Source organism: Cottoperca gobio, chromosome 13 (genome assembly GCF_900634415.1).
Source record: "Cottoperca gobio chromosome 13, fCotGob3.1, whole genome shotgun sequence".
NCBI classification, from domain to species: domain Eukaryota; kingdom Metazoa; phylum Chordata; class Actinopteri; order Perciformes; family Bovichtidae; genus Cottoperca; species Cottoperca gobio.
In genome coordinates, this window is record NC_041367.1 from 5,180,184 (window position 1) to 5,206,465 (window position 26,282).

General features: G+C 43.8%; 1 protein-coding gene across 3 annotated transcripts in view; it reads right to left on the reverse strand.

The window, feature by feature from the left end:
* Positions 1-18,971, reverse strand: part of ets1 (v-ets avian erythroblastosis virus E26 oncogene homolog 1) — a 35,923-nt gene extending 16,952 nt beyond the window's left edge. Inside the window, exons 1-3 of one of the 3 annotated variants that reach the window (XM_029446618.1) lie at positions 18,703-18,971; positions 17,224-17,434; positions 13,845-13,992 (exon numbers count right to left, since the gene is read on the reverse strand). In XM_029446618.1, coding sequence (XP_029302478.1) covers positions 13,845-13,992; positions 17,224-17,292 — 217 coding nt within the window. In that variant the 5' untranslated portion in view covers positions 17,293-17,434; positions 18,703-18,971. Of the gene's footprint in view, positions 1-5,905; positions 6,261-13,844; positions 13,993-17,223; positions 17,435-18,702 lie in introns of those variants that run through there. The other 2 variants (XM_029446619.1, XM_029446621.1) reach the window with 2 other exon arrangements.
* Positions 18,972-26,282: the final 7,311 nt, after the last annotated feature.

The following is a 26,282-nucleotide window of genomic DNA, read 5'->3' on the forward strand; positions in this document are numbered from 1 at the left end:
TGTATTCAGGCTAGCTGCCCTCCCAGGCTCCGTCCCTGTTGTAAACAGACAGGGGATGCTCTGGGGGAACTGTTTAGGCGTTAAACCAAACACACGACGTATCTGACAAACAGTTTACTCTCTGTGTTGCATTTTTTCCACAAAACATGGTGCATGTCCCATTTTTAGTCCAAACGGATACATTCCACAGCCAGGTTCCTGATGTAGGTGTGAAGTATGTGGCACGGCATACAGCCACACATTCACACACACACACACACACACACACACATCGGTGGAATTGTTCGCGACTCGACCATTCTTTTGTGCAACACATATGCATGTAGATCTTGTAGTGGCTGGCTCTAATTAAACATCACACATATATATATAAGAGCTTGTTGCTTGTTTGAAGGCAAGTTATGGGCGACAGATGGATTCTTGATAAATAAATTCCCCCCAGACCGCAGTGTTTTCATGTTGCGTGCCTCAAATTCCACCTCTGTTTTACAATCGCTAATGTGCTTCTCACAGCTTTCTTGTTTTCCTCTAATGCGACCAAAAATGACTTGTGGTCTAAGTGGCAAAATGGTTTCAGCTCAGAATGATGAATGATCCTTCTATTTTAAGCTCAGCGTAATAGGAGCATGGAACATCAGGCCACATCTCTTCTTCCTTTATCTTATGTAAATATGTGCGTGTTATTTTTCATGACACTGTGAAACACCTCCGTTTTGGCGGACTTGTCTGCTTTAAAAGATGAAAACTGGGATTTCATAACTGGAAAGTTACAACTCTGTGTTTTGCAATAGGAGATGTGCAAAAAATGTGCATACCATTGTAGATGTGTAAACTCATGTTATCTCCCTCTCTCCGTTTCTCTTTCTCTTCCTTAGACATACTCACACACACACAGACTGTGACTCATTCCTTCAAACAATGACTGAACTTCAGGGGATATCGTGCTGCATTATTTTATGATATGACTGGTCATGATGAAAGCAATGACCATATCTTGTAAAGTTCCTGCTCAATTACTCAACCTTTGTCACTGTTACCCTGTAACTCTAAATATAACAAGCACATGTGTTAGGCAGCAAACAGAGCATATCAGACGAGCATTTCTGTGACGCCAAAAGATAATGTTCCACCAACACAATGGCGTTTTTGAAAAAGAATATTGTCAAAGTCAAGTTCTCACTATATACTGAATACGTAAGACCTACAGCAGACAGTCAGATAAGGCAAGTCATTTCAATAAGTGAAACATGCAGATACTACGGAGGTCAGGCTAAGCAGACATGGAATCCAGATGCTTTTACTCTCATAGCTAAACTCCAGAGGCAGTTTAAAAACTTACACCGAGTCCCATTCCTCGACCTCCTCCATTGCTGCCAAAACACATGTGCCTCCCATTTGACTGCGTCACTGAGGCCCAACTCATGAGCGCCACAGAGTCGCACCTACACAGCAGAGCCAGTAACCCACACAAGCACACCCTTCTTTATCTGCCTTTTGCTTTGGCCGAACAATCAATCAATATGAGTCCGATTCTGTAGGTCTGACACACATACACGTCTGTGGCTGTGCCTCATTTATTCACGTGATTACAAAAGCAGCATTCTGACTCCAAAAGCAGGTGGTGTGCAGCGAAACAAGGGAAGAAAATCTGAAACATACACTGAACAAAACTAGCCCGGTTTCCATCCCATTATGGGAAACACAGCTCCTAAATCTGGAACCATAAAACAGAAACAGAGGACAAGACGATGTTGATATGCGTGGGAGGTTATAGAGCCATTTTGGGGCAGCATCAGGCTAGTTAGGGTTCACAGTCAGACTGGTTGTGTAGGGAGGGGAGAGGCATATGGTAGTAGAAACCAGTAAGCAAGCCAAGCAGACGCACAGTCGGACGGCCAGTGGCGTGTGGTGCAGCAGGCGTCTAGTGCCATGACTCAGGGATTACAAGCAAGGAATGACTGGGGATGGGACAAAGTGCACTCACTGGGAACTCACTCTACACCACATCAAGGTGAAGTGAGAGAAACCCATGTGGCCAACAGAAAGACTTTGTGAACAGAGGAAGAAAGGGAAAGGAGGGGGAGGAAGACTTGAGGAGGAATTGTGTGAGTGGGTGGGTGAATGATTGAAAAAGAGTTGTCTGTTAGAAGGAAAGCTTGTTAATGCTTTATTTCCCCCGCCAAGGAACATATTTCCCAATGTTTTGGTTGTTGGCTTTTTGAGGAATGCGAGTAAAACGAGAAGCCGTTGAAGACTGATTGCGAGGAGAAGCACTCTAATCATTTTGATCTCTAATTATTTTTTAGTATAACACGGACTTTATGCTACCATCATATCAACCACACCTTGGAAGGCCTCTCTTTCTCCATCCCTCAAACACCCAACCCCCTCTCTCTCTCGCTCTCTCACACACACCATATGCTTACTATTTAGCAGACTGCTGTATCTGGTGCTAACACGCCTTGCTTTATGACTAATCTTTATAAGCAAAGATTAAGGCGTGTAGTCACCAGGGAAGTATTAAGATAGGAAACATGCAGTAGAATGGTTTTATGTTTATAGTAGCAGATGACAGGCTGAATGACGGAGCAATGAATGGAACACCGACTGAATGGGGGATATCCCATTTGATGTAACACAGTGGCATTACTGAACGACGCGGGAAAGAGCGAAAGACAAGTTCATTGTGGAAACTCACAGAAAGCGACTTCACTTGTATCCGCCCAGTCCGTTGACAAGTCTGACCAGCACAGGGAGGCCCATTGAGGAAGCTGGTATCAGTTGCCCTCTAGACACACTCATGGTCTGGTCAAACATTACCTAATGACATTTGGGTGATGCACTGAACACTGGGACTGACTAATTAAGCTTTGATCCAGCAAATCATATCGTCCTCAGTTTGACACCGCAGATGAAAAGCGGACCGGTTTGCTCTGTTTGGCCCGATTCATTGACAGACCACATCAAGAGAGGCCTGGATCACCCAAACAGTGTTTGCACAGCTGCCAGGCAGCCACGCACTCTCAAACATTGGCATATATTACACTGCGCTACTGAAGGAGTGCTGACACAAACACACCGAAGCAAAAACCTGAGGCTTATGTAACACCCTCTGTTCTGACACAAGCTACCCCTCTGCGCACCATACCAACATGGGAGGCACCTTGGAAAAGAGAATCAGTGAAGCCTTTCTGAGAGTCATCCGTGTGGCATGGCCTGTATGTGCTTGTGTGCATAGTGTATGTGCCGGGCGTGGAACAAGATGCCTTATAAGGGCTCTCAGAAGAAGCATCAGGCATGCCAGTTATAACAAACAGCAGCGTTTTGATCAGATAAAAGTGAGCCTCCCACTCAAGCTCCTGTTATGCCTGCATGCATGCCACCATGCAGGGCATGCTCACAAACATTCCTGTCAGTCACTGAACCCCAACCTTCAGGCCTGACAAACCGAGAAGGAAAGTAAAAAGAGGGACGACTCACTCAAGTCTAAAGTGGACCACTCTTTGTATTGTAAATGATTGACACGTATCTTGAATATTAAATCTTTACTTGGATAACCTCAGAACAATGTTACTCGAGTACACTTTAAAAACACACAATAAGAACTTCAGCAACACAAAAGCACTTTTCATGTCTGTAGTTTCACAATCCAACATCTCCCAGGTTAAGTAACACTCTCTCTTATCTGTAAAACGTGTCTCTGTAGAGCTGACAGTTTTGTTATGGCTACATGATGCTTTCAATAATAAGCTACCATGGTCTGGGTTACATTGAAGTAAGTGTGCTGTGACAGGAATTGACTACTATAACTGAACAGAGGAATAAAAGCTTTGTGGAACTTAAGATGCCTTGTTTGGGTGCACCTCTGACCCTGGCACAGTGTGAGCGCTTTAAAAGGAATTACCTCCGCTGGAGAGAGAGAGAGAGGGAGGACAGGCCTTGAGGTAAGCTGACACTAGCTGCTCTTTGTCGCAAAGAAAAACAAACAGTATAGTAAGGTAGATTTAAGCCTGTTAGTGGGGTATGTATGTATGTATGTACAGTATGTGGTTGCAGGTGTTTGGAGAAAGAAAGAAAGACAGACAGCATCTGCAGTTCCCACAATGCCATAGCTCTGCGCTTGCTTGTGAAAAGCAGAGCAGCCATGTCCATTGGGACAGCTGCTGCCATCAAAAATCCAACAAATGCATTCAGGCTTTGTATGGAGCACCTAACTCTTTCAGCATGTTGTAAGCAAAAAGCCTGTCATGGTCCTGTACATGCATGCAACACTGAACATCAATGTTTTGTCTTATTCGGAACAGGAACCTCGGTGATCGGTAGTACACTTATCTAGTAAGCATGGTAATACCAAGGAGTGAACAGAACAGTGTGTGTCTGTGTGCGTGTGTGTGTGTGAGAGAGAGGTGGGGAAAGAATGTGTTTGTGTGAAGTTGTGAGCTGCTCTTTGGCAGCCTCAGCCTGACCCAAGTAAGCGTAAGGAGCGAGCATTGCGAAACGGTTTTGCAAGATAGCACTACGCTCTGGCAACTTAACTGCAGCTGTCAGCGCTTTTTGTGTGAGTTTGCGAGATGTGTATGTGCGAGTCTACGCTCTGCAGGTACCGACAGTTAGGAGAAGGTGGTTAACGTGGTGAGTCAAAGCCCCCTTAGTGGGTCAACACTGGCTATTAGTATCAAATTTCCATGATGCACCAATGCTGTGCTCGCTGCTCTACTGACAGGCTTAACGCCACCTGAGCTGCAAAAGCACAGGGGATTTGTTAATGTAAAAAGCTGCTAAATGCAAATTAAACAAACATGCCACCATGTGCAACATCAATCTGTGCAAAAAGTGAGAAGTGAAACCACACAAAGGATTAAACCCAAACATAGCTCACAGTTGTGGGCTTCCCTGTATGTGCCATGGACTATCCCTGGAGCATGCCAAGTCTTCCAGGCAGTGGGGTCAGAGAGGCAAGCCTCAGCACTGCAGATTCATCACCTCAGCCTGCCTCTCCTACCCTCTGGAAAGTCAGTTTCAACCACCACGGAGGAGGAGGAGGTAGAGAAGGAGGGAGGGAGGTAGAGGAGACACTGGGGATGGTGGGGAGGGCAGTGATTAGGCACGACTGCCTGTCTCTCATGCCAGCTGGGCAGAATGCCCTGGCTCTCCCAGTATGGCACTGAATATAGGGTCAGAGATGAGTGTTTAGACAGGAGAGAGAGAGAGGGAGATGGAGAAAGATCCCCAGTGAGATCAAAGCAGGAAGAAAGAGAGTACATCAAAACTACAAAGCATGTATCAAGAGTCAATTTGAGCGACACAAATATGACATAACATACACACATTTCAAGGATGCTGTAAAAGCATATCTGAGAAATAAATGACTTTAACACATGCAGTGTGTCAGCAACACAAAACAATATGAAGAAAACAATGAATAATGATGTGTTTTTGTTTTAAATTAAACATGTGTGTTACTATGTTGTGTGACAATTTATTTAGCCTACATGTCAACATTAAGTCTACTTTCATGATGCGTCTACAAATGAAAAAAATTACTTTTACATATCTGCCTTCGTTTCACACACATAATTATAAAGGAATGCCGGTCAGACTCTGATTCATTCAAAAAGAAACACACACTGGTTATATCGGCTATTGCATGACTGTAGAGCCTGCAGCGTGATTGCATTTTTCTCAAGTGTTGCGTGTAGTCCAATATTGAGCAACCAAGCCCGTCTTCAAACTGAAATACGTGCAGGACGTTATGTCCCTCTGAGCGCATCATTTACCCAAAAAAATATGACTATCAACATCAACGTAATCTGCCAGCAGCCGGCTACGTTACAAGGTAACATCCAGGAGTAACGTTAGTCTCGTGTTAACTGTCAAGCTCTCACCAAAGAGTTGTATTACTCACCGTCCATTTTTTCAGCCTTTATGATTGTTAACGTCGGTTTCATATCGACAGCTGCCGTCATGACCATCAGATCACTGAGATTTAATAACGCCGCGTCCCCTCTTTTATTCTAACAGCTCCAAAGACACAATATAAAGGGGAAAATCTTCTCTTCCTTTGGCGCGCCGGTCAATTCTACCTTCTGCCTTTCCTCTCACACTAAAAACCGATTCAGTTTCTTTAACTCCGAACTTATCTTTCTCTTTCCCTCTCTCCCTCTCCGGTACATGTACACACACTCCCTCTTTTCCTCGTTCTTTCTCACACACTCACTCACTTCTTCCTCTCTATCTCTATGGGCGTAGCATTGCCATGAGCCAGAGTGCGACGACAGCTGAAGGGGGCGGTGTTTGGGGCTGACTTGCCAGTTGATTCACAATTCAATTACAAAATTCCCCCCCCCCCCCTCTTACACACACACACACACACACACACACACACATACACACACTTTTACCACTTCCCCCGTGTACCACCTCCCTCTGTTAACGTGCTATTACCAAGACCCCTTCACGTCATCAGACGCAATTATGTCTACATGTTCCCGCAAATTACTCGCGTTTCACACGGATGAGAAACACTAAGGAACTGTAGTAATGCTTACCCACATAACTTCTCAAATATGACAGCATATAGTTCATTCAACAACTCCATCATACCATTTTCCATGCCAAAAATAAAACAATCAAGTTATAGTAAGTAATAACAAGACATATTCCTAAATTAACTGTATTGTAATGTTACAGGAATACTACAGGCGGGGGAAAAAATGGAGTACAATGCCATAAGGGAGCCTATAGGAACATGTTATAACAGTATTTTGATAAATGAGGATAAGTAAGAAAGAAATGTGTCTTAGGAGATGGTTTCAGATCCTAAAATAGCTACATACAAACAGTTTTGCTATAGCGTATGCATGGAAAACCATTAACTAAAAGGAGCTACAAGTCTGTGTCCTGTATATTCTGCAGGTCCAGGCTTTCTCATAACTTGTAACTCACCCTCATAAACACCTCAGAGTATTTCCTGTTCATCTTGTACTGATACATGAAAAACAACCATGTCTTCTTTCTTTACACAGCTGCATTACATACTAGTAAACAGTAGATGTTTGCAAATAGGTACAACCTAAATTAGGCAGAGCTAAAAATAGGTTGGTCAGTGCGGATATTAAAATCAATCAAAGTGGGTCTTCTGTCACCAGGATAATCAATGAAAATTAAGTTTGAACAGGGAAAACTGTCTGTTCTAATTCTCAGTTTGCATTGTGTTTTTTTTAGTCTTTTGTTCTTTCTTATCTTCAATAATCAGGGACAATGGCCATGCCTTACTGGAAATCGAATCAAGAATTTGTTCTGCAACTGGAAAAGAACAAAGACGAGATAGATATTGGGTGTTTTAGCCACAGTAAGGCTCCACTCTGAGTAAACCACTGCCATTAGGGAACACCTCTCTTGGCAACAAATCACCATAAAAACACAACATAATAGTAAATCTCACATACGTTCCTCTGGAACCTGCTGCTCTTAAACAAATGCAAGAAAATTCAGCTCCAGCAAGAAATACTTCAGGGATAATCTTTTGTTCATTAATGAAACAATGTTTTTCTCTAAGGCATCAGCCCTATTTTCTCCTATATCCAACTACATCATCAATAATCCTGTTAGTGCAAGTCAAATGGCACAACCTACGATGCACGCCAATATGATACTTCTGCATGTACTGTATGCATGTATGTATGGAGCCAGGGATATTGATCACACATGGATTTTTCAACCGGTGGTACTTCACCGGCTCCATTAGCAGCCCTGGATCAGGTTTCATTGGCCTGATAGGAGCCTCGTCTGGGAAGAGTGCTGGTGGCTTCTGTGGTGAGAGGAGCTGCCTCACCAGGGGCAGAGTAGAGGGGGTGATGGAGGAGAAGAATGGAAAGGGGGAACAGTACCTCTCACTTCATCTCAGTCAGTCTCTCACTCTCCCTGACTGGACCTCTTTGTTTTCCGTTAATGAACTCCCTCATATCTGTTCTTAAAAGGACAGCCCGGGTCCTTTTGTGCCTCAGGGCAGCCATTAGGGGTGTAATGGTGTCGCTGACTAATATCTGGGCTGGTGTCACTGTAAGCACATTTTAGTTTGGATCTCCTGTGCCAGTCTTTACTTCTTCACATCACATCATGATGACCATGTTGCTTTAAATTCCTGTTGCCAGGAAACATGTGAATATAATTCTGTTCTCAGAACAGTGTGTTATCTGTCTCTCAGAGCAATGACCATTCTATTGGCCTTGGTGCACAATGACCTTGGATACAAACATAATTTCATGAACAAGACACTGATGTGAGGACAATGTTTTTTTTTTATAATGAACTTATCTTCATAGAGATCTCGATTTCAACAAACTGCGTAATTTCCTATTCAGACAAAGGGATTGTGACTTGTCTTACACTCATAAGACAACCAGCCAGTGTAATTACCAGTTCACTCGAGACACAAGTTTGGGTTTCAATGTCTCTTTTCCTCACCTGGCAAATGCTGTTGCCATGGTTTTGACAGTTAGCTGGCTTCACTCATTTTGTGTTGCAACATAGCACCCCTAGCTAACGCAGCTTTCTCTCTCTTCACTGCTCTCTCCTGCTTGCTGTCTGTGTCTCGCTGGCACATCTGCGTTGTCTGCCTGTCTATAATCCCTAGATGTAACCGTTGCACCTGCTACTTTTCACAGAGTTAACTGAAAGGTTATTCGATTTAGAGCAATCCATACAGCTGTCAAGTGATATAGGTCTTTCATGTCGGTGCCCTCACAGCAAGTCACAAGAGTATTTAGATTTCAACGCTATACTTTCTTTCTCATTTACAAACGTAAAATCTGAAATGATGACTTAGCCGACACGAAGTGTAAAACCTCTCAGACAATGGATATGGCAGGTTCGGTATGTTGTGTGAATAGACAGCATTTAGCATGTAATCAATCAGTCACTCATTTGCAGACACTTAAGCAGCCGCTCAGATTGGTGATGGACACGCACACCCACACAGAGACAGAGAGAGAGAGAGAGAGAGAGAGAGAGAGAGAGAGAGAGAGAGAGAGAGAGAGAGAGAGAGAGAGAGAGAGAGAGAGAGACAGAGAGAGCAGACAGTGAAACAGTAAAACAGTGGGGTCCAAAGAAGCCTCTGTCTAGTAGCTCAGTCTCAGCTCTATCTGTGGTAGATGCTGTCTGAAGGTGCCACAGGCTGGATGCACTCCTGCTGAGATCAGAGAGTTAGCTGGGACAGGAGTGGCGTATCCCTGTGTGTGTAAGTGTGTGTGTGTGTGTGTGTGTGTGTGTGTGTGTGTGTGTGTGTGTGTCCTCAGGCATGTGTGTACTGTGCTTGTGTACATTTTTCTCCTGTACCTCACATTCCAAAGTCTGTTCTGAGAGCATGTGTGTGTGTGTGTTTGTGTGTGTGTGTGTGTGTGTGTGTGTGTGTGTGTGTGTGTGTGTGTGCGAGTGCACGCTCACTAAATTGTGTGCATGTAAGTGCACTGGGAAAGTAGCAGGGCCTCCCTGAACAAAGGCTCAGCTCTTTTCTGAACAATTAGCTTCGCTAAAAAGGACATCTCTTCTTCCATTAGCGGCACCACGTGCCCCCCATCACTCCATTGTGCAGATAATTCAATTATCCCCACCCCCCTCTGAGGCTCTCTGCCTCCCAGACCTCCCTCTTCTTGTCTTACCCTCCCTTCTCTCTGTTACCACCACACTCTCAGATAAAGCTCCACTAGTACTGAGGGGAAAATACATAAGTCTAGATTAATTTCTCATTGAATATAGGAAGGATGTGTAAGTGGCGACACTCAAAAGAACAGTACAATCTTAAAAATTAATGATCTGGCTGTGATTATACAGCTGCTGCTGTTGATTTTAGGAAGAATTGACCTTTACCTACTTTATAATTGACTCGATTCAGCCATGAACACACATTACAAGACACAGTAAGAGGTATTCACTCTTAACATTACTGGTGTGCACTTAGTGTAGTTAACAGTCTGTGAATATTGCTAAGCTCATGATATAAACATTAAAACAATGGGAGATCTCTCTTAGGATTCATTAAAGCGCCACCTTTCCTGGTGAGCTGGCATCTGTTGCATCATCGCCCGTCAGCATGTGTTTCAGAACGACATGTTCTACAACTAAAGTTGTTTGTAATTAGTCACCAGGCCATCAAGAGGAACTTACCACACTAACACTTGCGAGAAATACAACTGATGGAAAGGGAAGTTTATCGGTGGTGTTTGGCGGATACTTTGGAGCAGAGAATATTTAATAAATCCTAATAAATGCAGAAAGTGAAGGGTCTTTCTTCAAGCAGGGTGCCCAGCCAGAAGGTTTTAGTGGAGGAAAATACCCAGACGTTTCTTAAGGTCAAGAGCATTTATTTAGAAAAACACTCAAATAAATGTCTCATCAAAAGAAAGAATAATTCCAAATTATTAGTTGGGATGGTTTTCTTTAAAGTTCAGCAAAGCAGTACTCTGAGTAATGGGGGTAGAAATGCCAGCGTGACTCTACTGTAAATGCCGATTTCAATACACAATGCAACCGTTTCTCAGAAGTCTCATGTGGAAACTCAAATAGTTCAGCTTTCTAAAAATACTTCAACATGTACAGATGTACAGGGTGGTAGTAACGGGTTACCTCTGTCCTCTGTTTATTGACTAACACTTCTTGCCTCAGAACTGTCATCACATATATGGAGTTCAAATCTTGGACCATGGCAGCGGCGTAGCCCATTCCTCCACAGTAGTCTGTCGCTTTTCCGTGTTTCCACTCTTGTTTTGTTTTATTGTTGGAGGGGGAAGTGTGCGCCGGCCTGATTAGCATCACTATTTCCTCCTTTCCCATAACCCCCCAGACCCCCGCAGGCTGCCTGTTTACTTTTAGAAATAAAAAATGGGCCTGCGCCCGTGAGGACGTGCCCCTCATCAGAGGCGAAGCCCCCCGTCTCCCACCCCTCAATCCCAGATCCTCCTTCCCTCCCCTCGTCTCCTTTCCTCCCACCAACCCCGATCCCAGTCCTGTGACTTATCCCTCTCCTTATCCGTCTTCTCTCCTCAAACTGTATTCCGCCCACTCTCCTTTGCTTTCCACCCCGTTCCCCCCCCTCTTCCAACTGTCCAGCTGTCAAATCACATCAAATAAAACACAGGCCAATGGTCCCTGAGTGCCAGATCACAGCTGTGTCTGCGTGCACTGAATGGGAGGGCATGTTTAAATGTACAGTGAACTCATGAGTGCCTGGGAGTAGATGTGTGTGTGTGTGTGTGTGTGTGTGTGTGTGTGTGTGTGTGTGTGTGTTTCTCCCTGCTTTACTGAATGGGAGGATGCTGTAACACAATACACACCAGAGTGCAGGGTGTGAATTTAATGAATGAATACGTGGCGTGTGCATCACTGCAGGATGTTTGCGGAGTGTGTACGCATGTGTGTGTGTGTGATACCTGTGCCTGGGTTTCAATGAGATCGCACAGAAATACACACTCACTCCAGTTTTTTTTTCCCACACACATGGTGAATTTCCACACTGGGAGTTTACAACAGGCCCCGTGGTGTGAGTGTTGGATAGTGAAGAGTAGCTGGGTTAGTGTAAACATCACCATGGCATGGCTGTTGTCAGGAAGCAGTGTGTGTGACATTGGGCTCTGGGCCAAACATGCAATGGTCCTTTAACATCCAACATCCCCACCTCACATCTGCTCTGCTCTCTTTCTTTCTCACACTAGCACATCTCATTTTAACAACACCCAATCCATTCTCAAAGAAGTGACTCGGGCTGTAAAATCCTATGTAACGTAACCACTTTAAAAGTTAAATGAAATATATCAACCCTTATACCTGATGACAGTGGATTTGAGAGAAAGTTAGGAATGCTGTGGACTAACTAAGGACTGACATGTGGAGCTTTAAAAAGTAAATGTTTTTTCCGTTATCTTATCGTGATCACCTATCGTGCCAGTAAAGTACTTTGAAATGTCTGATTTATCTTTATAGAATTTCAATTTCAGTCTGGTTTCACTGAAAGCAGCTATAATTAATATGTTATCGTAACAATATATCAAATGACAATGTGACAAGGTGAAAGGGTTCGCTCGTAGTGATGAACCTACAGATAATTATCACACCTCTTTGGCTTTTTTTGGAGTTTCATAGTTGCTTTCAGCTCGTTGTATCGCAGCGTTTCCAACGTTTGCAGTTTCAACTTTAAAGGCGATGATATTTCAATGTTCACAACTTGTGTCCGCTGCCTCCAAGTGGCCAAAAAATCAGTTATTACAGGTTTAAGGAATAAAGATGAGGCGTTACAAATACTTGTTTTCATGAATGTACTGATGACACACACCTGAATAAACCTGAAGTGCCTCATGCGTGTTGGAGTGAAGTCATCGTATTGATGTTTCCCGGTTTGTTTAATAAAACACTTGCTCACTGTTAATGAGCGAATCATGATTAAAAACGGGCACAGCCTCAGTAGTTAATAAATAAATGGTATCCACATGTGACTTCAGAGTAGAAATCTCTTATGTGCCAAATCACTTACACAGCAGGAGGACGCTGAAATAGTTAGTGCCTCCATTTCTAATTATACACAAATCAAATGGCTGTTCTGAAATTGCAAGTGCAGAAAATTCAAGGGGAAGCCGAGTTTTCAGTTTGAGAGAAATGAGTCAAAGCAACGGCTGCAGGGTGTGCAGACTGTGTCAGAGGTTACTTGGTTGATTTTAAGGTTAGCACAGTCTCATAACGCCATATACTGGTAGCACATAAACCTCAGCAGCTCTATATGACACCACCAACGACAGCCAAATGACTCTAGCAACATCTCCAGGTGTCTAGAATGATCTTAGACCTGTGGTCTGCATAGTGTAGGATTTAGGAGAAGGATGAGAAAGAAAAAAAAGGTCAACTCTCGGTCATTTCTTTCCACTCAGCAATGTTTATGTCAACGGTTTAGCGCTGGGAGAAATGAAGTGAGGGCTCAAAAGGAGTGTGTCTCTGGCAACAAACATCAGCAAATCCCATCAAATCCTGACTCCCTCTCTCTCACACACACACACACACACACACACACACACACACACTCACACCCACACACACACACATGTACACTCAGGCCCCCTCCACCTCTCCAGAGACCAAACCAGAGGCTTGGGAAAAAGATGGCCGCCCTTTAGCCCCTTGTCTTGCCCCCTGCATCCAGCTCAGGGAGAAAAAAAGTGACGGAAGAAAGCTTGTGCCCCCCCAGCACCCCTACCCTACTCCCGTGGCGTGCGTCCCAGTCCTCTAGCATCAATCACTTTTGAGGACAAGAAGAGTCCAGAGTCAAACACAGGCAAATGCACTCGAAAGAATGTTCCAGTTTAAAATAAGAGTCATATGAAAAAAAAGAAATGAAAGAAAAATAGAGGATTGGAAGAATAAAAATGCACGGCATTCGGTTGTCCTCCGAAGAAAAGCAGGAGAGGGACAGAGAGAGACAGAGAGAGGGAGGGGTATCTGGTGAAGGCATTGCCCTCAGGGTCAGCACCACCAACATCCCTCGAGCAGCACACACAGAACAACAGGCCAAGTGGAGTGTGTGGGTCTGCTTTAAAGAACTAAATGAGGAAGTTCAGACGTGTGCGTCAACATCGCGGCCATGAATGCCAGAGTGTGAATGATTGCCCATTCAGCATTCCAGTGAAAACAAAGCGTTTTCTTTATTCACAATAACTATCTTATATATTGAAGCGTGTACAGCATGAGTAAAAAAGAAGGTATTTTTCTTTCTACTTCTTCTATTTTGTGATCTTTACAAATACAGTATTCTTGTATTGAATGCATGTCGCCTCGAGGTCAGACTGTCTGTGTGCTTTCCTTACCTGTGGGGCTCAGGTCGTGTCCGTTGGGCACCTCCTGCAGGGGGATGTCCTGGATGTAGAGGGGCTGTGATGGGTAGTACTGCTGCTGAGGGTGAACCACACCTGGAAGGTGGCTCTGAGGACCCACTGCCACACCACCACTATGCCTCTGAAAACAAACAACACACAATATACTTTAGCCTAAATAAAACAACATGGAATAGATGCATGCTGGGTAATATTACACAGTTGATTTGTGCTTTAAAACATTTATAGATACAGGGTTATGTTGCAGGGGCTCACTTAGTGCTTCTGACAGTAACTGATGGGCTCTTCTTAACGGTGACTTTGGTTATGACAAGGATCCAGCTCAACTAAAATAAAACATTAGAGTTCTGGATGGAATCCAAGCTATAAAATAAATTATTTAAATAGCAGGAACAGCTTGAATAAAGTCAAATAAAGTCGAATCTAAGTTCCAAGCACATCAGTCATACTTGAACCATTGGAGGGGCAGTGCAACTTTCCACTGTTTTAATAAATCAGTGTGTTTTCATGTGAGAAATGAGTTTAGTTTTATATGTTAACCAATGAAAAGCATGCATTTATGTGCCTGGGGATGTATTGAAAGATTACGCTGAAAACAACTGATCAAACTACGCAGAGGCTTTGTCCGACAGCGTAACCTTGGATTTTGAAAAAAGTTTCTTTTCATTGTTTTTTCTGCACCGATAACCCTTTCGGCTAAATTTGACTCGTTCAGTTTATCTTTTGCTGTGTTGGTTTATCCTGCTTATCATGGAAATGTTCACGTAAGAGGTCGCACCAAAAGGGAAGTCTGAAGTCAGCACTTGACGGGGGAGCCAGGAGAGATATGAAATTATATGTGGACACAAGAGATAGTGGCGTGGAAGATAGCCACTTGGCCATTTTTAGCATATCAAAGCCCTCATTCGACAACAAACAAAAGACTCAATAGATATTGTTGGACGTTTCTGTTTGATAGTGATGTGAACAGAGGATTGACATTTTTCTCACAAGAGCAAATGTGCTCTATTTAACGTAACATGTTTAGTAAGGGTTGTGAATGTTGTTTTTGCAATGAGATTTTGAAGTCTTTGTATTTTCCACAGCAAGAATTGATCATTTGTTATGTGTAACTAAAAGCAATGCTTCAGCTTGAAGGGATGTTGGAGTGTTATATGCGATACGTCATATGTGTAACTGACAGACCGGCTGACGGAGTGACTGCCGATCTGATAGGCAGCGACCGTTTAAGCACTGCAGCATTTATCAGGAGTCCTCCAGCTTTATGGATGACAAACATGACCAGATGATCAGGGAGGCCAGTTTACGAGGTTCGCGTGGGATGCTGTTTTCTCCTATCAGTCCAGTCAGCAAGGAGGGGGGGGGGGGGGTGGAGTTAGAGGGAGCCACATGGATGATTTGTGGATTAGACAGAGAGACTGACATTGATAACAGTGGAGATAACATCGGCACCATAATGCTGTGTAGAATAACTTTCAATGCAGAGGTCACAATTAGTCTTGAGTGTGTTGGGACAGCTAACGACAACCTTTAAGAGCCTTGTCTGCCTTATTCATTTGAATTATGTGATAGTACGACACATTTATTAAATGTTTGATGAATGATTGTTGATTGTTTGTTTCTTCCCCGTAGCGCTATAGCGGAAAAAAGCGAGGATGGGGTTAACCGCGGCTACGGCTATAAGACATTTTGCACACAAATGCAATGACTATAAAGGGAATGTATTACAGGCTTTGTGAACTGAACATGCAGTACACAGAGAAAGATATGTTTGAAGTTTTTCAATACGGGAACATAAAACCTACGTATGTGAAAACCACAAATATGTTTGTATTCTGACATTTATGACTCACTGTTCTCATGCAATGTCCCATGATTACTCAGTACATGAACATAATACATTAATTAATTAATTAATTAATGTGTTTGGTTTCTCTGCCCCCCTTGTGGTTCCAAGAAGGAACTGCAGTGTCTGCAGTTAGTTAATGCAACGCTGGCTCGATGATGTTGTGCGTGTTGGCTCACTTGAATGAATCTTTACGGCACTGAGCTGTGGTAAATGTTATCAGTGACACCTGGGCTTCATCTACTGCAAACTGTATATCGCACTATAAGTTCTTATTTATCCAGCGCAGACAAGTATTAACCCATTCCATGTAGGCTACTTTCTCCTGCCAATCCCACAAAGGTGGACTGCATGTACTACAGTAGGGAAGCCTCACACTGTGTTGTACCATTTCAAACATCACCTGTACAGTGAAGTAGCTTCTGGCATTTTCTTTTTAATTGCCACAGGCTGCCTGAAAGCCCCACTGCTCTCTGCATACGATCTTTGTGAAGCATGCAAGACACTGACAGTCACTAAATATAAACATAAAACATAAAACACATCAGGCCCTGCTGCTGTTTGCTGATAATTCATGTAAATCCAAGAGAATAGAGCTACCGAGGTGATCCAGGTTCACCTTTTGACCAAGTCTGCCATGGTATACAGTCGTCTCAATTTCAAAGGCAAGCCCCACCACCTGAGCCAATTAGGATCCATGGAGCTGTATCCTTCTGTGTTCTCTATCAGGCCAGGGTGGGGTTGCCATTTGCATATAACCTGAGTCTCTTAACCTAATGTGCCGGCGCTCTGCATACAAATGGAGGCATTTATTTTGACGCTCCTTGGCCTTCACTCTTCAAATGCTCATCTGACAGGAATCCCAATGTTCCCAGCTACCACGGTCTCTGACTCTGTATGCAACGCTCTCATTTGGAAAGCGTTAACAGCCTTGGTGTTCTCGCAAACAGACTGCTGCAAAGCACCGCGAGGGAGGCTTAGCTGAGAAAAGTGTTATTCATCGGGGATGGTCTGACTGCAATTTGATTTGTTAGTAGCAAGGTTGGAGACCTACAGGTCTCAATATTTACAATATTACTCGCTAAAGAGAAGTGCATCTTGCCGCAGGGTGGTTGTGCAACACAGAGAGCAATGTCACAGCCTTGTCTTGTTCTACAGCTCTGTTTCATAACTTTGGACAAAATCACAAGGAACAGCAAGTACAGATGCAACTCTGGCGGACCTGTGAGGTGATGAAATCCAGAGTTGCTAATACACACACACACTGTTCATATGCTTCTGCACACATTCCTGCACTGCAGCTAACACACAGACGCACACACACACACACACACACACACACACACACACGCACACATGCACACACACACACACACACACACACACACACACACACACACACACACACACACACACAAAAGCTCATTCCCTCACACTCCCGGCCGGCTGGGTGGCAGGTAGCTGAGGAAGCCTTAACACCGAGGTAATTTATGAGGGAGATCTTACCATTGCGCCCAGACGGTCACAGGGGTGAAGGGCCGGGTAGGAAGAAACTGGATCCATGTAGTAACTCATCACAGACGCTGCGGACAGGAGAAGCAGGGCCTGCTGAAGGGATCAACACGAAAACACACAGGGCTGTGTCGAGCAACCTATCTATCACAAGCTGTTTACACTTTGTGTGCAAGTGTGTGTGGTATTTATTATGTGTGTGTGTCTGTGTTTGTGTGTGTTCATGTTGGTGTGTGAGAGAGGAGAGAGAGGGAAAGGGGTCAAAAAGAGAAAGAGAGGGGAGAGTGAGACATTTGAGCTCAGTTTCAATGACCTGCAACATCAGCTCTACAGTTAAGAAGGGTGAGAACTTCAAAAACACGTCATCGCGTCCAATATTTGTCTGATTTACCCTAAAGGGCTCAGGAGTATTTTGATGTATTTATTTTATATTAAACACTGCTCGTTTTTATGTGGACAAAAAAAAGGATTTCAGATGAAACAAAAAGCAAAAAGCATCCATCCAGAGGCTTGTTAACCTAATTCATCTCTTCTCTGTCACCGTATCACTCTCATGAAAAAACTGCCTCCTCCTCCGATCTGCATCACCTCTTCCTCCTCCTCTTCCTCCTCCTCCTCCTCTCCTCCTTCCTCTTCCTCTCCTTCCTCCACTCCTACACACTTTGCTTATCACTTAACATTGTTGACTTGAAGCAGCATCAACAAAAGAGACTGGAAACTGAGCTGAGGGATTGCATTAGAGAAGGAATGGTGTATATGGGCAGTGGCAGGTCCCATCCTCCTCACATTCATATGTTAAGCGATTTGGCATATCTAGTCTGAGGCAGCTGCTGACACACTGAGGGAAGATGGGCCACTTCTCAATGCTTGCAGATGTTCATCTGCTCAAAAAGATTCAGATGCGCTTGTTTTAGAAGAAAAAAACGTACCCATACACAAAGTGAATAATGTGCAAATCAGTTCTGTCATTCAAATCACTGCACTACCTTTAGGCTTTACTTAAATGTTATTGATTTGATGGGGGGAAACAAGAAAGCAATGCGAAATAAAAGAGCTAAGCATTCATATAACCCCAATTATTCGTTTTGGTATAGGCTATAAATAGCTTCCACTTATACATTGTATGTTTTTCTCTATTTGAATGCAGTTTCAAGCCCACAAAGTGTAGGAAATTAATACATATTGGAGTAAAGTTCATTGCAAAAAGATATAAAAATGCACGCAACTTTAGTTTGCTTTTTATGACGCTTTGGTTGCTGCTGTAAGGTCACAAACATAAGCCGAGATAAAACAGCGCATCTTAATTTAAAAGCACGCTGCACGCTTTCATGACAATTCCTGACGGGAGAAGCGGAAACTTTAAAGCCAACACTTTCACCCTAATGCATCAAAGGAGCACCGAGCACTGATAATATCACGCAACTTAACAGATCATTTACAGTTAATGTAGTTGCAATAAAACTTTGCACTTACCGACTGCGGTGTGAGAAGTTCCCTGTGAACTAGAAGCGCTGGGCAGCTGAGTGTGACAGCTGAGCGGTGGACTGCAGAGATGCTGTACCTGCTCGCAGCGAGTCCTACAGAGGAAGGAATATTATGCACACGTTTAGTCCCTCCCTCAATTGCACGGTGATCGACTCCAAATTCTGCTGTTCTGTGTGTGTGTGTGTAGTCTTTGAACTTCACATGCTGTGGTTCACGTGCAGCCACAGTACAGGTGTACACTTGTAGAGAGTCTGTGATGGTCAATTTAGTGTGACTAAGCCTTTCCCCTGTATAACAATCACTTACATGTAATATTCCAGAATCCTGCCAGGTTGGAAGTGCTTTAAAGTCAATAAGACAACAGCTGATGTGTCATTTCAGACTCATCATCACTTAGAAGCCAGATCTATACTCATAATTATGAGTAATGTTTCAACACAAATGGCCTGTTTTCATTTAAGCTACATTTGAATGATGTTTGTTTTCCTTTGACAGAAAGCCAAAAGTCTTCCAGAGGAAAATAGCAGGAAAAAGGCAGGAAAACAACACACAGAGCGGGGGTGTGATGATACTGACAATGGCGGATCTTCCTGTGATGTTGTCATGTAAAAAAACAAACAAAAAGAAAACATCTGTGTGTGTGTGTGTGTGTGTGTGTGTGTGTGTGTGTGTGTGTGTGTGTGTGTGTGTACTGTATGAGCATCACATCAGGTAAAGTTTTTTACTTTTTTTAAACACCAGTTTGCCATGTTTGGACAAGTGTGTCAATCGATGTTTCAATCAAACCTTTGAGTTTTGCTGGTAAATCTCTCTCAGCATATTGTCCCTGCATGGTGTACTTTTGAAATCTTTCATCAAACGAGGCAAAAACTAACTACTTGAAGAAGTGTTGCCGTCAAGTCAATTTGTTTGAGGTCTTAGCAGAATGCACCGGAGAAGCATCTCCTTCTTGAATATGTATTTACTGTACATCACTGACTATCATATCATCCTCCAGCTCGTACCTCCTAAGCCCCGACCATCAGCCAATGCATGTGGGACACTGATTAAAGCTGTAACAGAAACGTTGACCACTCTTCTGCGAAATGAGAAGTTCCCCCTAGTACAGCGCAAGATCTACATCCACCTGCTCTGATAGAGGTTGGTGATAACCAGGTTATTTATCGCTTTATTTGTTTATTTATTTTCACGCTGCAAGGTTGCAAGCTTTTTCCGCTGCATTGCTACTACTAACGGCATAGAGTGCAGCCCCCCCCCCCCCTCTCCCTCTCTCTCTCTATCAGCTTAACACTCAACACTTGCGAGTCATCTGAAACACCTTGTGACTCCATGATAATTCCGTGACCCCAGTGCAGCATTTGTTTGAATTAGAAAGTGCACGGTTCAATCCTCCTGACAGCCACTGCTCTTAACAGTAAATCTTAAAAGTCTTGTGTTAAGAAGGTGTGTGTGTGTGTGCATGTGTGTGTGCATGTGTGTGTGTGTGTGAAGAGCAGAGGAGGGGGTGGGTCAAGTCCAAGGTGAGAGGCGTGAAGAAGTACCATAAGGGGCTCAGTGGCAGGCAGCCTGCATTTTCTCAAGAGCTTGTCTGAATCCCTCTGCTTTCTGTGGGCCTCAGCGCCCCCCGGGCCCCCAAGGGGACGCAGATGGGCAACACGTCGAGGGCAAAAGGCGAGGGTATGACTTATTGCCATGTGGAGAGAAAAGCACGGGACGCGCCCCTGTGATGGGACCAAATTGAATAAAAGCGGAGATGAATGCAATCCAGATCTTCGGCCGGTGCCCCAGCAATGCTGTTTCAATTAGCTGGCTCACCAGTTCAAAGGCGAGGCCCTCGATACACTTCTGCTCTGCATGAAGCCACTATCATCATGTTGCTCCCTTTGCCTTTCACCTCCCCATTAGGGTACCACCTTTTTCCCATCAGAGCCTCCATCTATGCGCCGGCTTGTGCTCATGTTTTGCATTAAACAGATAGTGAACGCCCCGCCGTCACCACCAGTAAAAGCCATTAGTCAAAAGACCTGCAGGGGTTTATGGCCCTCACTATCATACGCTGAGTGAAGTCTCACAGTGTTCTTGTATCCAGATCAGCTTGAATTGAACTGATATTGGTCCATCTGTACCTGAATATCTGAAATCTTTCACATAATGCTTGACTAAATGATCCTCCACACTCCATTTGTGTCTTAAATGACAGTGTTCAACGCCACATTCCTCACCGACCAGTCACCACAAGGAGTTTCAAATCTTGACTAGATACTTAAACTCTGAAATGTGACAGAAAGGTTTCGGGACAGGTTCATCCTCTGCCTTGAAGGATACAGTATCTGGAGTCACGTACAGGTCATATTACTTATTATCATTACCATATGTTCAGAAGTGACAATCCCACCATACACTGCTGCATTCAAACCCCAGTTAGGGTTACTGGAACATCTCTAAGAAAAGATAAATCCTTTAAAGCTATAGTTTGTCCAACCAAAACGAGAAAATATGTTTTGAAGGAATAAATTCCACAAACCAAACGTTTTGTAAATGAAACTGTCCTGTTGTGTTGTCTTCAGGATATTGATTGACTGTCATCCAATGCTTTACTTAAATCAGAACCCCAAACCCTACTGCTGTCGGCCCTCCGCTGGTTTCCTGTATGGTGGTGAGCAGCTCCAGACTGTGAATCCTTTTGTCTCATTTTCTCATTTTGGATCTTCCAAAGATAGCGCTGACAGGTGATATTAATGGTCTTTTATTAGCACCGTCCTGATTGCTACAGATTTTTGGAAGCAAAAAGGAGCGAGAGAGAGAGAGAGAGAGTACAAAAAAAGAAAGAAAGAGAGAGAATATGGAAGTCCTCCGCCCACCGCTTCTCACAGGAGATCGCCTCTCTCTTTGATAGCCTGCCCGAATCTGTTCCCCCCATAGAAACTGCCCTGCAGATGTTGTTGCTGTATTCCGACTACAAAGAAGGAGCCCTTTATGAGAAGAACATCTATTTTGGGCCTCAGTGTTTCCGAGCTGTGGTGCTCAGTGAGAGGAGCACAGGCCTAATCTATGTGCCGTTGAAAACTCTGTTTTATTCCCTGCCCGTGATATTTTTAGATTAAAGACCAGTTCTAATGAATAAAGTGAGGATGTAATATTTTATGACAGTATCAATATGCCATCACCGCAGTGGGCTTGGGTCTGAAAGAGCCTGCGTTGCTATTGGCATCGGCAGAGAGAAAGTAAGGGGATATGGTGCGGTAACCTCAGTGAAATAAAGAACATGGAGAGGCCTTTGTGTCAAGCCTGACTAGATTCATTTAGAAGTGCATGTGGTTAAGACTCTCACCCTCACCCACAGAACTGGGACTTTGTTGCACTGTTGACTGTGAGGCAAAGGTCTTGGGGGCAATATTAGCTTTTGATATTATCTTTAATTAAAGCACCAATCCCTCAGCCAAGTTGTCCAAACAGTCCTAAATAGGCCCTGTAAGTCGGACAAACATCCTCAATATTTGATGGGTCGAGAGTGTGCACTATAGCCTCCAGATGGTCTGTGTTTCTCAAGCGTTTCACAAGGGATGGTACGGGACAGCGATCTTCTGTTCCGAGTGTGCCTCTTGACAGAACGAGTTCCTCCAAACCACATGCTGAGTCGTTGGACTTCTGCCTAGGTCGCTCTCTCTCTCTCTCTCTCTCTTTTCTTTTCTCTGTCTGTGGGTTTATCTGCAGGCTATGTGTGTGCATGTACTGTAGCTTTTTGTTGTGTTTAATTAATGGCATGCCCAAGACCAACTGATTGAGTTTATTGAAACAAACAGTGCACATATAGCATTCGATGCAATAAGGCAGCACACCGCACACGACAGTGAGCAGGGACAGATCATGGATTTTGCACGTATTTTCTTCAAAGACTGAGAGAACAAGTGTCCTCTTCAAACCTCATACCATCTTTAATAAGTGTAACGTTGATGTTGCTTGGCAAAATATTGCCCTTGTGCTGATCTTTTATGAGAAAAAAAAAGATGGGTGTAGTAAGATGAAAGGGAAAAGCAGGATGAGGAGGGAGGGAGAGAACGAGATGCTGAGTCCAACATGCCCCGGTTGATAAGCTGCTGGACTGGTGCCAGAATACTCCCACCCAACACACACACACACACACACACACACAAACAACCAACCTAGTGGCCAGCTTGACCCCCTCCCCACTACACACACACACACACACACACACACACCACTTCAGTGGCGTCTACCGCTCGCTATTCCTCTTCATTAGTGTTCCAGAACGAGATGCTTGTCATGTAATTAGCAGAGGAGGTTTTCTGAATGCCTGTGTAACACAAGCTCTCATTAGAGAAGTGAGAGAAGGCTGCAGCGAGAGAGGAGAGGTGCAGGCCTGCGAGGCAAGTAGAGGGAGAGCAATCAGTGAGACAGATGGGGAGAGAGATAGACAGGGGGACAGAGAGGGAGCATGCCAGAGAAAAGTGTTGATAGCACCAAGAAAAATGGAAGCTGGGGTGATATTCCTGACTTGAGTGAGCCAGCTAGTGACAACTTGGTCTGGACTGAATTATAACAACTTACCTCAGTCAACCGGCATTCTCATTAATAAATATACAATCTGCGAAAAGCATTTACACTAACCGTCGCCTCGTTCACCTGCAGAGTCATTAGATTTGAATGTAATGATCAATGAGAAACATGAATACAGATAAAAGGATATAATAAATATGAAGAGTTATGTTATTTCGTGCCCCCCCCCTCCTTTAGGTGGCATGCACCTTTTTACACACAAAACCTGGAATTAATTCAGGTCGTTAATCTGAGTACATCCTTTGTGAGAGATGATTAAAGAGCTGCTTGCGCTCGAGTATTTCAGCGTATCCCTGGTCACTTGTTATGGGGAAAGAGGTATCATTAGTTCCACTACATCCCTGTTGTGTTCACACTGATAACAACATCAGCACGCTAGTAGACCTGTCGGCTTTGTTCTGTCCGTCCAGCCTGTGATGTGGTGTGTGGTTCGGGCAGCAGTGGAGGCCTTATCAGGGTGATGAGAGGGAAGAAGGAGCTGCTTGTCAGTGGCTGGTTTTCAACAGATTCTGTCTTGTGTCCTGCGTCTGCTCTCCTTCACTGTCTTATTCTAGTTCACCTACCACCAGACCTGGGTCATGAAATGAATACCTTGTAGGCTTTGTTTTTTAACTCAATGAGTAGCAATGCATTTGAAGACATTTAATGGGTTCACTTTTCTTTATCACAGTTTGGTGAACTGTCCAAAGGTTCTTTATTTCACCCACGTCTACACATCACATCCTGTGTATTGTGAGCAGATTCTGGCTGAATGATCACAGAGATACACCTCTGTCTCAAACATCTGGAGTGGTTTCTAAAACAATTCTTGCACATGGCCATGACCAGACAGGATGATGTAGCTTATCTACAAGACTAGCATGCATTTGTATAGGATTTTCACTCAATGGTTCTATAAGTCAAGTTAGACCTCCTACATACCTTATGGACTTTGTTCTAAAATGAGACTTTTGCTTTGTTCTCTTTATTAGCTCTTACTTTTCTTCTTCTAATGCGAAACAAGAAAGTTTCTTTTGTGAGAGAGGGAGGAAATGGGTGTATTTGATTGAATGTAGAAAGAAAATGCTCACAATGTTTACACAGTTCATTATTTACTATGCTCAACTATTTTCACCAGATACTTTAAAACCGCTGTAATTATCGGGTTTCCTCACATTTACCTCAGTCTAAGTGCCCCTAGCTTCTGATTGGTTAGTTCATTCACATGTGAATCAGGAACAAGGAAGTGTTTTTTGTTGTGAAACTGATCAAGCATGGAGAACACACAAGCAAGTTAACCATCTCCATCTGTGAAACCTACAGCACTGGATTGATGGTAAGTGGAATCACACAATATACTGACACTGTTAGATATACTGCAGATGAGACAGTTGTTTGTACGTTAAATGGCTAATATGGCTTAATGAGACTTTTAATAATTATTTAAATGATACAGGTTAAAGTACATTAAAGAAGAAGTTACCAACAAGTGTGTTCTAAATACAAGTCATGCAATCTAATCAGATGTCTACCATAGCCTTGAACCAGAGTGTCAGAGAGGTCAGTGCGGGACCGGCTCACCATCACTTGGCCAGTAGGGGGAGCAGTCAAACGATGAGTCCGAGGGGTCGAGGCTGCAAAGATGAGTCGCAATCAGGTGTCTCTTTTCCGTGATCCAGCACAGGAGCATCGTAAAGGTCTGAGACAATTGTGAAAGACAAATATGGATTCCAGGAGAATCAGATCCAAAGATCTCCAATACTTCAAAGGGGAGGAGCGAGATTTTGTTTTAATGTAGTTGGGTTCAGAAATATAGTGAGAGTGCGTAACACATTTCCATGCGCAAGAGACGAAAGCTGACCAAAGTTTCTTGCTTCGTGCAACATAGCCGTCAGAAAAATGATCGAGTGCACGGAATGTTGAGAGGTCACAGAAGTGGGACCTACTAAGTAGCCTACTATCTCTTTATAGTTTTATATGCAGACTTTTGTATAAGTTATCCACTAAGTGTGTTAATATGATTTCAGTTATACATGTGCAAATCCCAGGTTGGGAACCGCTGACTTAGAGGATCACAATGGAAGAGCAGAGTCAGGAGTTTGTCATCAGTAGGTTTAGGATGAATTATAGCTATCTGTTCAGAGGGTGGAGTGTGTGGAAACATTGTAGTGAGCTGCTGCAGCACTTCCCCAAGGTTTCCCTGCAGCCATCTCATGAATCTTTGACAGTAAGGTTGGGTCCAAGCAGTGCATTGTGGTCAACGTTGGGAAAGGCGAGCGATATCTGCATTGGACCCATCCAAACGTTCCCCTGCTTTACGAAGGCGAGCATTCACATGAGTTTGGAAGGAAGGCAGGGAGTTATTTGGCGCAAAAAAACTTCTCGGAGTACATCCTTTACTAAATCATTGTCTCGCTGGGTTAAAAGAGGGAGGCTGTCCCAATAAAAAAAATGCAGCTTCAGCTAGGAAAGTAGGGAGGATGGACGCTGTAGATAAATCTGCATTAGCTGACGTCAAAGCCTGCACTGCCACGTCAAAGTGTCGGGACCAAATTGTGAAAGATTCAGTTCCAGATCAATTCTAAGGGCGCTGGAGTCGGTATTTGGGGCTAAAGGAGGAGCAGTGGCCCTTGTAGCATGAGATGGAATCTGAACACTTGACAAATTATATTTCCAAAAGAGAGTATTTACCAAGTGATAGTACTGCGATAACTCAATCCCTAGGGTCTAGATTGGGGTTCTCTCTGTTCCACTTTCACTCTCTTACTCCCGCTCTCTATCTCCCTTCATCTTTGTCTTTCTCTCACACACACACACACACACACACACACACACACACACACACACACACACACACACACACACACAAGCAGCCAGGCTATCTCTGTCCCATCTCTCATCACCACTGTCTGGCCGGCTGGTGTTTCTTTGTTTCTCTCCAACTCTTCACTCCCAGTCTCATGCGCTGATTCCCGTTTCCAAACCTCCAGCCGCCCCCACTCACCCACACC